This window comes from Girardinichthys multiradiatus, chromosome 5 (assembly GCF_021462225.1).
Source record: "Girardinichthys multiradiatus isolate DD_20200921_A chromosome 5, DD_fGirMul_XY1, whole genome shotgun sequence".
In the NCBI taxonomy this organism is placed as follows: domain Eukaryota; kingdom Metazoa; phylum Chordata; class Actinopteri; order Cyprinodontiformes; family Goodeidae; genus Girardinichthys; species Girardinichthys multiradiatus.
In genome coordinates, this window is record NC_061798.1 from 52,069,646 (window position 1) to 52,081,579 (window position 11,934).

The 11,934-nt window shown below is 43.9% G+C and overlaps 2 protein-coding genes and 1 non-coding gene across 5 annotated transcripts; 1 reads left to right on the plus strand and 2 right to left on the minus strand.

Moving 5' to 3' along the window:
• Positions 1–5,418: 5,418 nt before the first annotated feature.
• LOC124867739 lies at positions 5,419–6,525 on the minus strand. Its single transcript, XM_047364318.1, has 5 exons — positions 6,385–6,525; positions 6,121–6,311; positions 5,822–6,037; positions 5,602–5,705; positions 5,419–5,522 (listed from the first exon to the last, which is right to left on the minus strand). The coding sequence occupies exons 1-5, from the start codon at positions 6,394–6,396 to the stop codon at positions 5,419–5,421; spliced, it is 627 nt and encodes a 208-aa protein (XP_047220274.1). The 5' UTR covers positions 6,397–6,525.
• On the plus strand, positions 6,515–9,275 carry LOC124867969. 3 transcript variants are annotated; one of them, XM_047364716.1, is made up of 8 exons: positions 6,515–6,749; positions 6,835–7,070; positions 7,196–7,336; positions 7,750–8,099; positions 8,178–8,273; positions 8,361–8,474; positions 8,553–8,685; positions 8,767–9,275. In XM_047364716.1, the coding sequence occupies exons 1-8, from the start codon at positions 6,524–6,526 to the stop codon at positions 9,145–9,147; spliced, it is 1,677 nt and encodes a 558-aa protein (XP_047220672.1). In that variant the 5' UTR covers positions 6,515–6,523; the 3' UTR covers positions 9,148–9,275. The 3 variants fall into 3 exon arrangements, with proteins under 3 accessions (XP_047220672.1, XP_047220673.1, XP_047220671.1); XM_047364717.1 differs by having other exon boundaries at positions 6,835–6,906; positions 6,994–7,070; positions 8,361–8,685; XM_047364715.1 differs by having other exon boundaries at positions 8,361–8,685.
• A 1,021-nt stretch (positions 9,276–10,296) lies between these two features.
• On the minus strand, positions 10,297–10,402 carry LOC124869230. Its single transcript, XR_007038531.1, has one exon. It is a non-coding gene; the product is annotated as a U6 spliceosomal RNA (small nuclear RNA).
• Positions 10,403–11,934: the final 1,532 nt, after the last annotated feature.

Here is an 11,934-nt window from a genome sequence, read left to right on the forward strand (position 1 = left end):
GTTAAAACTGATCACTTGTTCACACAGCAAGACATGAAACAAAACAGACTGAAAAACAGCTTTTTTCCCAGAGCTGTTGTTGCCCTGAACACCTCATGTACTCTGAAACAACTGTTACTATCAATAACGACATAAACTGTACATACATTTCTTGCAATTTCTTCAGCACTAAGTGCAATATGCTGCCTCATGTGCAATACTGGAACAACCTGTCAATATTCTTGTATATATATTTTTTCCACCTGCACAGTCCTTCTTATAACTATTTTTATAACTTTTTAATATTTATTTTCTTTAATTTGCACTACTGGCCTGCATTGTTTTTGTTTTGTTTTGAAAATTTCGTTGCACCCATGTGGAGCAATGACAAATAAAGAATTCTATTCTATTTTATTCTATGATTCGAAGGTTCACTATAATGAGCATCATCAGGGTCATGATGAGGAACAAAGTAGAGGAACCTTAACCTGAGCTACAGGTAAAGTTAAATGGCCTGGCACTGATAGAAAACAGTAGGAATCCTCTCTGTGAGCTTCTAGCAGGATTAATCATGATGTGAAATATATCTGGTGCTTTAGTTCCGTCAAAATAAAAGTTACTGAACACATTAAAAAGATTCTTCAGATCAACACGTTGCATCTCATCGCTGCAGCCAGTCCTGACTGTAGTCCAGTTCTACATGTAGACAGAATAAATTGTTGCTGAATACACCAGAAAAATATCTACTGATGCCACTAAGACATGGTAGAAAATATAAAAGTAAGCCTCTGGCTTCTTTTTCATATCTTCTGTTCTGATACACAGAACATACAGCTTTGTTTAAAGGTGCAGTATGAGAAATAAAAATCATAGAAATTAATCACAGGTGAACCATTAACTAGTTACCCATTTTGTTTTTCTGAATAAAATGTGAAACAAGGATACAGGACTACTCAAGGCAATATATTCATACCATATGTATACAGTTAATATCTGTAATATTAATACTAATAACAGTACAAAAGATGACAGTCCAAGAAAGGTCCAAGATGAGGCTCCATGTTACGTTTCAAACACCACGTCTTAACACCCATTTCTCCCAGAAAGTGTTTAATAGTTAGAAGTTAACTCATGGCCCACATACTCAGTGGAGAGCAGACTGGGCTGGAAATCTTTCATTTATTATTTTTGGCAGCAACAACAAAGGATGGAAAGGACAGAAAATACAACACAGTAACAACAAAATGAAGAGCTGTAAGGTCCCTAAAAGAAAGACATAAGTGCAAATTTAAAAGTGAAAAGTCTCATGTCTGCCAAAATAGGACGCATTGCACGGGCTTATAGGAATAGAAAAATCAGTCAGCAAACCCAGTTTGTGGAAACTGAGGATGATACATCTAATAGAAATGATGAAGCTGTATTCAGTCTTTTCCCATCTCCTCCAGTGAAAAAGGACACACAGTGAATGTTGCGCTGGGAAATAAGACCACCGGGATGTTGCTGGAGACAGGATCAGCTGTATCTTACATGTTTTACCAGACTTAAATCACTCAGTTCCCTATAAAACCAGCCATGGGGTTAAAGTTTAGGTCTTATTCAGGCCAAGATATCCCTGTTTGAGGATATCTAGCGGACCTAGTACAGTACAAAATGCAAAAAGTTACCCTACCATTGATCACTGTTCATGGAGATAGACCAGTTTGGAAGAAGCTGGTTAAAGAAACTACAACTGAATTTGAAATAGATTTTCACAGTACACAAGGTACTGGTGCAGACAGAAGCAAAGTCAGGAGTACAAAAAGTGATCCAGCACCATTAGGCGGTGTTTGCAGATGATTAAGGCTGCATCAAGGCATTTAAAGCTAGAATCCATAGTAAGCCAAATACCATTCCAATTTTCCATAGGGCTCATCCAGTTCCTATGCACTAGAGGAAGCTGTAGAGAAAGAGTCGGATAGATTGGTAAAGGGTTAATAGTTAAAAAGGTTGAGACAAGTTAGGGGGCTTCCCCTATTGTTACTGTAGAGAAAGCAGACAAAGTACTTAGAATATGCGATGACTGCAAAGTCAGTGTCGACCAGTGTATTGAAGAGGAGAAGTATCCACTTCCAAATACTGAGGATTTGTTTGCTATCTTAGCCAGTAGAACATCTTTCAGTAAACTAGACCTTTCTCATGCCTCCCAGCAGCTACAGTTGGATGAAGAATCAGATGAGTATTTGGTCATCAACACACACAAAGGTCTGTACAATTACAGTGGCCTCAGCTGTGGTATTTCCAATACTCCTGCTGTTTTTTAGGCTGTGACAGATCAAATCCTGCAAGGGATGGATCATGTGATCTGTTTTTTGATGGCATTCCCACGACACCTTGGTCTGAAGAGGAGCATTTAAAGTTGCTGGAGGAAGTTCTCACATGTCTGGAAAAGCATGGTGTCAAAGTAAAGCTTTCTAAGTGCCAGTTTTTTCAGAGCAGTGTGGAGTACCTTGGACATCATATTGACAGAGATGGACTGCTTCCAAGAGAGGGAAACGTAGCAGCCAAATCAAACCAGAACTAACTAATGTCACTGAACTGAAGTCCTCCTTAGGTGTTCTAGATTATTACAGTCGTTTTTTGGAAAATCCCTCCACCGTTCTTCAGCCTTTGCATAACTTGTTAAGAAAATATGCAACATGAAATTGGACAATGGAATGTGCAAACGCATTTAAGGCTGTGAAAAGACTATTGCAAAACAAAGTGTTGGTGCACTTCAGCACGCAGCTGCCGTTGAGGTTAGCCTGTGATGCAGTGGTTTGTCGGTGCTTGCTCTTCACCACTCTTTTCCTTCTCTAGAATAATGTCAGCTACTTTCGGGGAGGAAATTCAAAGGACTATTAACAAAGCCCTTCCTGGACTTCCTCAAGTGAAGTTGGAGAAGCTGGTGGAGAGCCTTGTTAGCAGTTGTTTAAGACTGGTTGATAACTATGACTGGTTTATTAAAGTTTTTTTTGTTGTTCCTACTATTTTATTAGTAATACTGCAGTGAATGTGCAGAAAATGTTCTTTGCTATATATGAAAATAAATTTAAAAAATGCAATTTCTCGTTTCAGCTGGGGAAAGAAATGTGTGTGAGAACATTGGAACAAGAAGTCCACCTTCATCTTCCACTAATTTGGACACTATGACTCCACCAACCTTTTCATCAGCTATTTTAACTTCTTCGCCAGAGACATTTCAGATCCCATGGGACCAAACGCCCAATGATGTGCGAACTGCAGTAGCAAATGAAAAAAGACAACTTCCACCTGTTTGTAGAAAAATGATTAGCATTCTGGTTGATAAAATGAGTCAAGTCAAGTGTATTTATTTAGCGCTTTTCAGCAACAAGGCACTCAAAGCGCTGTATATGAAGAAAAACATTACAATGATACAGAAAAACAAATCAAATGACCAATAATCTTTGGGATTTTACTGGTAAGAGCTGGTTCTAATCCAATCTTTCTAATAGTGGTAATTAGCTCATTAAGTCCTCTGTGGTAGGAATTCATCCTGGGCTAGAAGAAAAATGATAATGATATTCTTCTGGCCTCAGATAATGGACTTGTGTGTGTTCTGGTTCTGTTAGATCTCAGTGCTGCATTTGATCCAGTCGATCATAATATTCTCTTAGAAAGGCTGGAATATGCTGTAGGGATCAGGGGAACAGCGCTAGGCTGGTTTAAATCTTATCTGTCTGACAGATTCCAGTTTGTTCATGTAAATGATAAATCATCTTTAAACTCCAGGGTTAATTGTGGAGTACCACAGGGTTCAGTACTTGGGCCAATTCTCTTTACTATATATATGCTTCCAATAGGTCAAATTATCAGGCAGCATAGGATAAATTTTCACTGTTACGCTGATGATACTCAGCTTTACTTATCCATAAATCCTGATGAACCCAACCAGTTAGATAGACTACAAGCATGTCTTGAAGATATAAAAACTTGGATGACTTTAAATTTTCTGCTTCTAAATTCAGACAAGATAGAAGATGTCGTCTTTGGACCGGAGTCTTTAAAAAAGAAACTGCTTAGTCAATCACTTAACCTGGATGGCATTAAATTGACCTCAGATAATAAAGTAAAAAACCTTGGTGTTAACTTTGACTAGGACATGTCATTTAAATCCCATATTAAACAGGTTTCTAGGATTTCCTTCTTTCACCTCCAGAACATTGCCAAAATTAGAAATATCTTGTCCAGGAGTGACGCTGAAAAACTAGTCCATGCATTTGTTATTTCAAGGCTGGACTATTGTACAGGTCCTTCTCAAAATATTAGCATATTGTGATAAAGTTCATTATTTTCCATAATGTCATGATGAAAATTTAATATTCATATATTTTAGATTCATTGCACACTAACTGAAATATTTCAGGTCTTTTATTGTCTTAATACGGATGATTTTGGCATACAGCTCATGAAAACCCAAAATTCCTATCTCACAAAATTAGCATATTTCATCCGACCGATAAAAGAAAAGTGTTTTTAATACAAAAAACGTCAACCTTCAAATAATCATGTACAGTTATGCACTCAATACTTGGTCGGGAATCCTTTTGCAGAAATGACTGCTTCAATGCGGCGTGGCATGGAGGCAATCAGCCTGTGACGAGGCCTCCCCGTGCGGTCCCTGCCAAACAGCGTCCGGCCGATCCACTCCTGCTGATCCGGGCTGAGAGCTGCCCGCCAGAACTCGGGCAGCATCTGCAGAAATTAAGATGACACTTTCAACATCGCATTGAGTCCCTTACAGTTACCTGCTTGAAGATTTACTCTCGACTCTAAACTCACCTCAGCACCGTCGGCAGGTGGCAGAGGATCCTGTCTGAACAGGGCGTGTGGAGTCTCCCTGTCCAGCTGTGGCCTCCAGCAGCTCCTCATCGGTGGGGTCACCCAGCTGGACAGAGACACCAGCGTCTCTCGGAGGCAGAGAGGTGGTGGAGGAGGTGGCGGAGGCAGGACATGCCTGTGCACCTGAGGCTGAAGCACAAAAGACATGTTTCAGTACCATAACAAAGTGTTATCTGCAGCTCAAACACCCAAACATCTCATGAAGAAGAGATGCAGCCAAAAAGAAGAAGAAGAAGAAGCAGGCTGAGGGCTAGTGATGATTAATGGTTAAAAAGAATTGGATGAGGGAAGGACTCTGGTGGTTGACTACAAGACAAAGAAACAGGTGCTGTTTATCTACAGGTGATGTCGTGAGGAACTGACAGGTGAGCAGCTCCAGCACCGTTAGTGATGAGTGATTTACAGCCTGTTGACACAAGCAAAGTATTTACTGGACTTACTGTTTCACCTCTGGTTCATCTGACTTTGTGAAGATTTGTGAAATAAAATTGGAGAAAACAGTCAGCATCAGTTGTAACATTTTTTTGTCAACACTTTGTCCAAAGAGAAACGACATGCTTGTTACGTAAACTTCTCCGTGTCAGCAGTTGCCCTGACCTGCTCCTCATCGCTGGGTTCTACGGGAGTCTTTGAGGAGAGAGCTGGTCCAGAGGTTCTGCTGGAGGCTGTAAATGAAATCGTAAAAACAACTAAATGACATCATTGAAAAGAACAATGTGGCAATTCTTCAGAATTTCATCACACCTGCTGCTGGAATTGCAGGTTTAGTTGAGGAGCTCAGCTTCTTCAAGGCGGCCTGCATCTCCACCCCAGACAGAGAACGCCGTGTGGAAACGAAGGCTGCAAAACTGAAGTGAGACAGCTGGTTGTTTCTCTCAAGCTAAACTTTCATTCTGGAGGTAACACAGATAAACTTGATCACATTTAGACCTTTAAATCTCTTAATTTAGAAGATGACACATACTGTGATGCAGTCCTGGAAACAGGCCTCGGCGCTGAGACAGACGCTCCCCCTGAGGAGGTAAAAGAGGTGGCGGTGCTGGTGGTGGTGGTGGTTGCGGCGGAAGCAGCAGCAGCCGTGGCACCGGTCCTCTGTCTGTCTCTGCGCCGAACGTATCCCACGGCTTTCTCCATCTGGGAACCTGGAGCAGGCGAAGTCCTCCGCAGGTAGTTGACAAATCTGTGCAGATGAGACAGAATGTCAGCTGACTCTGACATCACAGCCGACCCACAACATCCACAGGTGCCAACGTTATATCCTACCGGATCTTCTTGGGGTCCACAGACTCATAGAGGCTCTGAAGGGTCTCATATTTGAAGTCACCAAAGCCAACAAGAGCCTGTCCCTCCTGGCCAGGCTGTAGAGACCTGGCATGCGCCTCCTCAAATGCCCGGTGGAACCTGACTGCCTCCAGAAAGTCAGGGTAGGCTGAGGAGTAACGCAGGAGGGCGTCCTATAAGGATGCAAGATAGCATTAGGCCTTAAAAATGATTAGAATAAAATAATAAGAAGAGATGAAATGCTACCTTGTTGGCCATGAGCGGAGACTGAGACCCCGTCCTCTCACGCTCCTTCTGGTGGGAGGTGACCAGATTCACGTCATTCTCCAGCAGCCAGAGGAAGGTTCTCCCCAGGCCGTGAGGCTATAGGGGATGGATCAGGGGGATGCAGGTCCAGCATGCTGGCTCCCGACTCAGTCAGCTGAAAAAGTATGTGCTGAGGAGGGACAGGGCCCAACAACCTGCTGCATCCTCTGCTGCTTTCACCCGCAGCCCGGCAGCGTGCTCCAGCAGGGCCGACAGCAAGGCCAGCTGCACCACGAAGGCTGCTGCACCTTCTCCTCAGCGCCAGTCCTCCACTCCAAGGAAGAAGCGAGCCATGGTTCTTTACAGTAAGCTCACTGCTGACAGGGGTGGGATCAGCATTTATTCCGAAGGGGGCTGTACTGACCCCATCGCTTGTAATCTGCTCCTCAGGTTCCTCGGAAGAAGATGAGGAGCTGATGGTGGAAGCTGCTTCTGCTGTAGAGCAGGAGCTGTCTGCTTTGGGTGAGTCATGCAGCAGGTCTATTTTTCCAACACATTTCATCACAATGTGTATGATAGTGACCGTGCTGGACTCTGCGCCCGTTGCAGCAACTTCATCAGCAACTCCTACTCCTCTCCTCACACCATCTCCCTCTGCTGATAAACCCAGCGCTCCTGCAGCCCAGGTTGGTTTCAAAAGACTTTTTGAAGCAAGAAGTTGTTTTTTTCTTATTTGCAGCAGTTCACTTGTTATGGCCCCTGGCCTTTTGAGGCTGTGCAGGCTCCTTTTCTTTTTTTTGTTGTTATGCAGATTCAGCTGTGGGGGCACACCTTCCTGATTGGCTGCCTGGAGACTGCTGGAAGGCAGCCGCGCCATTGGACCAGCAGAGAATTGCAAGCCAATCAGATGCTAATGAGGCCCACCTGCAACATTCTCCCAGTGGGGCAGCTTGTAGGAAGAGGTTTTGTTCAGCTGTCCCCCACCTTTGGTGTTTTCAACTGCTTTGGGCAGTTTTGGAAAATTTCTTGTCCTGTTTGTTCTGCTAAAAGGGTTTTGACTTTGTTGTAGTTTGCCTCGCAAGCTAGAAGCTCATGGTTGGGAGGCTTGGTACCTCCCTTTTTGTGAATGTTCTTTTCTTTTTGGGTTCCTTGAACTTAATATTCCTCAGGCTGTTAGCCCTCTGTGTTTTTTTTTTTTTTGTGTTACCTGGGTAAAATTGTATTGTGGCTTTGTGAAACCCTGTTTTGTAATAAATCCTTTTACATTCCACTTGTTTCCTCTGGACACATCATTATGTTACCGCCCCTGAACCCCTAGACCTGTGTGGGCCGTTACATCACTGCATTCTACATGCTGTGTTCCAGGTTGTCCTGTTGGAGTCCTGGAAGAGCAGCCTTCCTCCTGAGGAACAGGAATGGCTGAGCAGAGCCCTGTTTGTCAAGGACCGGACAGGCAGGGCTGTCCTGTCTAAAGAGCTGCAGCTGTGGTACCACTCACCTGGCCCCCGCCTCATCTACAGCCAGCCTCCCTCCTCGCCTGATGCCTTCTTCCAGCGCCGGTTCTTCCTCTGGGCTCCGTACCGGATGTGGCAGTACAGCCTCAAGTGTCCGAGCTGTGCCCACAAGCTGACGAGCTGTGGCCTGTATAAGACCGTGCGCAGAGTTCTGGACCTTGATGGCTGGTACTACATGGGCACGGAGTACCTGGAGTGCAGGTAAATATCCTGACATCCAAAGAATTTATAGGTGACAACAAAGCAGGACCCGAAACGCCTTCATGTCCACTTTGACAGGTACTGCACCAAGAAGGTGGCTGCCTGGTCCAGGAGTGTGAGGGAGCAGCTGGACTTCAGTCACCAAATGCTCTTCCCTGCTGAGCTGGCGTACAGGTACACCTGATCATCACACAGCTGCAGTTCTTAGAATCTGAGGTGATGAATAACTACGTTTAACAGCTTCTTCTGTTTGTGCTGCAGGCTGTCCTGTGACAAGAAGGTGCTTAGCCAGATGAAGGGGCGAACGCTCGGTAACAGCGCTAACCGGCTTCACTCCTTCCTGGTTGAAAACCACACAGAGGAGTGGATGACCAGGTGCCTGCTCTACTTGGAGACTTGTGGGAAGTTTCAAGTAGCAGGGATACATCTGGCTCCTACTGCTCATCCCCCCAGAATGCAGCCTGTACCCACTAGCCGCTGGCTGCTCTTCACCTATGCCAGAGAGACCTTCAGCCGGATGGAGGAGCTTCAGGCAAGCGTGACATCTGTCTTCGGCTCCATCCTGAAGATGGACTCCACAAAGAAGGTGAGTTTAATGCTCCCTTCATTCTCAGATTAAGCTAATGTCTACCTTTACTGATGGATGGAAGCCCCTTGTCCTCTGCAGGTCATCAAGAAGCTGGCTGGAGCGGATGCTGGGACAGCTCAGTGGATGAGCAGCGTGGGGAACGAGCTGGGGCAGGTTTTGATCTGTGTGGTGACGGCGGCGGAGGGATATGGGCTGCAGGACATGGCCAAGGGCCTGCATAAGCGCTACGAGCAGGCCCGCCGCAGCTCCCCTGAAGTCCTGTACGTGGGCCGGGACTGCTGCAGGGCGGACGGAAAGCCCTCGACCTCAGTGGTAAAGACTCCCATGGTCATCACGCTACCAACAAACCACTTACCTTGTTCCCCAGAGCTCCAGTGCCTCGTCCACACTCTCGGACCCCAATTGTTCACCCCCTCCCTGGCGGATCTCATTCACTTACCAGTAAGCAAATCAGCCTAACTTATAAAGATATTCTTACTTGGAAAATTCTCCCAACTTACCTGTCAACCTTCCCCTTACGGTTGGTGCGTTCTAGTCCCGGACCACTTCATCCGTTTCCTGTAGAACAATAAAGTCAATTAACTTTTCTACGGCCTCCTGAGTGTTTCTGCATGTGGGTCAGGCATAATTCCTCCAGAGTACCCCCTACAGTCACTAAAAACAAAATAAATAAATCAGCCTCAAGCCACGCTTCAACCGAGGATTAAGAAATGTGTTAGACATATGTAACTTCTCAGGACCTACAAAAAGACTCTTGGAGCCAAGGTCCAAACCTCACAGGAAGTTGCCCGTTTTGTAACTTTTACACATGTTGTATCTGAGCAAATTCCTGTGTAACTGTATTTTCTAGTTCAAGTAAAACAATTGAGATTTTTTTTCAACTGGCTGAATATATAATAGCTTGGTCAGTCTGCTAAAATTGCATCTTTGGCCACCGATCACACTGTAAAAACCATTAGTTTATCCAGGAGATTACCTGGATTTTCCTGATTTCGGGCTGAAGAGCCTCTGCCAGTGACCTCGGGGGTCTGGTTTGGCGACCACCCCCTTCCTCAACTGCTTTTGCAGCTCTCGAGTTCTCTCGAAGATGAACTGCTTTTATATGTTTGTGTAAATTGCTGGTGTTCCACATTGGCCAATGACTTTCCTGCACACATCCCATGTGACAGTGTCCTTATCAGCTGGGTGAATAATGTCCACAGATCTGCCATCATGAGCTGCTCTCAATGACTCTGTGGCAGAATAGGGAAGGGGAGAGGGGTGCCTGAGAGCAGCAGAGCGGGACTGAGGGAGAGAGGGAGGAATGTTGTGTCTGGGTGAGCAGCAGAGAGAGAGAAGGGGAGGGAGGTGCTGCTTGCAGAGTGAGTTGGAGAGAAGCATACTGCCACCCCTGCTGCACATGTTCTACAAAGGAAAGGCGACCAGATCATGAAATCTCTTCTTCCTTTCAAGTTTTTTATAGGTTGAAACATATTTTCTGAAGTTTTTTTGTTTTTTAAGATGTAGTATACACATGAAATGGGCACACGGTTCTTCAAAAGTACAACTTGTTTTGGTTTTAAATAGATAATATTAGTTTTGCAAAATATTTAGTTGATATTAACATTGCAAAATGAGGAACGCTTCACGAATTTGCGTGTCATCCTTGCGCAGGGGCCATGCTAATCTTCTCTGTATCGTTCCAATTTTAGTATATGTCCTAGAGAACTAGGACAAAGAAGGAGTGTCTCACAATGGTATTTATAGGCCACACATCCACCTCCTTTTCCTTTATGGTTTTATTCTTACTAACACGAGAAGAACAGAATAGAAAATGTAGAAACATGAAGATCTGCAGCTGAAACAAACTGTTACCTCTTAACAATACATGTTTCTTTCAAATATTTACCCATTTTGTTCATATGTTTCCTTATCTGTTTTAAAGGCACAGACGCATGATGGGTAATGAGAGCAGACAGCATTACGTAAACTAGAACGTGATTGGTTAGCTGAAGACAAAAGAACCACAGAGCCAGAGGCGTTAAAGTCAAGTCACTCATAGACTCAACGGGCAAGAACAAAAGGCGGGCTCAATACTCCTCCCCCAACAGTGACACTAGAGATCTACTGGGAGAAGCAGAGCATTGCAAAGCCCATATTAAACCTGCAGCTCTCACCAGCGCCACATGTTTGCGGTAGAAGCATAGAAACTGGTGTTCGGATCTATTGATTTTAGATTCTTGCTGTTGTGTCCGTTTATTGTTTCCTTGTAATTAAATATTTCTGGTGAACAAAGTCCATTTTTTCTTATATATGTGGTATTTCTCCAGGAGTATAAGTGTTTGAACAAACAAAGTCAAGTCTTTCTCTTCCCCACTGTTTCCAAAACAAATAATCACATTCTCTTCTAAAGTTGGACCTTCTTCCAGTTTTAGTCCTAATACAGTGTTGCATCTCTGGCCAAAACATTCTACTACATGTATAGTAAAAATACAGATTACAGATAGTCTATTCTTCATTTTCAACAGCAATATTCAATATCAAAATATATTCTCTCAAAAGTGTTCTTTACAGGGTGAATGTGATGTATTATTCTATAGGATACCTCTTTCAATTTATTATTAAGACAAAATGGATCACTAATTAATCAAATTACCACATAGTGAACTCTAATAAAACCTAGCTGATGACTGAGTTACCGACTGCATGAGATTCCTGATTAATTTATTTGAACATTTTTTCTTTTATATATCAATTTCACCAATAATTAAAGCTGCAAGCAGCATTGAGGGCCCTCGCACCTCAGCGCAACTCGGCCTGTGCAGCGACCGCGGGAGCCTGGCATCGCCGGCTGCACGCCACCAACGAGGCCGCCGTTCAATTCCAAATGTCGCGTCTAGGTGGCGCTGTGAGCGTCACGTCATGATCTTCACTCATGCAGAATTCTGGTCTGGCGAGAAGTATTCAAAAGTTGGGGGAAATCCGACCTTCCAGATGCAAGCTGCATTCACTTGTTTATTAGTGGGTGGGGCTGAAATTATGTCATCAGTTGACTGTGTCAACATGTCCATTATTAACTCATGATCATGTATACTACATTATCAAGTGGATCCGATGATGTATGAGGGAGATATACATATTTTCTGGTAACTGTCTATTTTTGGCCTTAAACAACTTACACGCTGACTGCAAATCCACCAGTTCAGTAAGCCGTAATACCTAAGATTTTATAAATAAAGGGTCTGTGTGATTCAGATAGTCAACCTT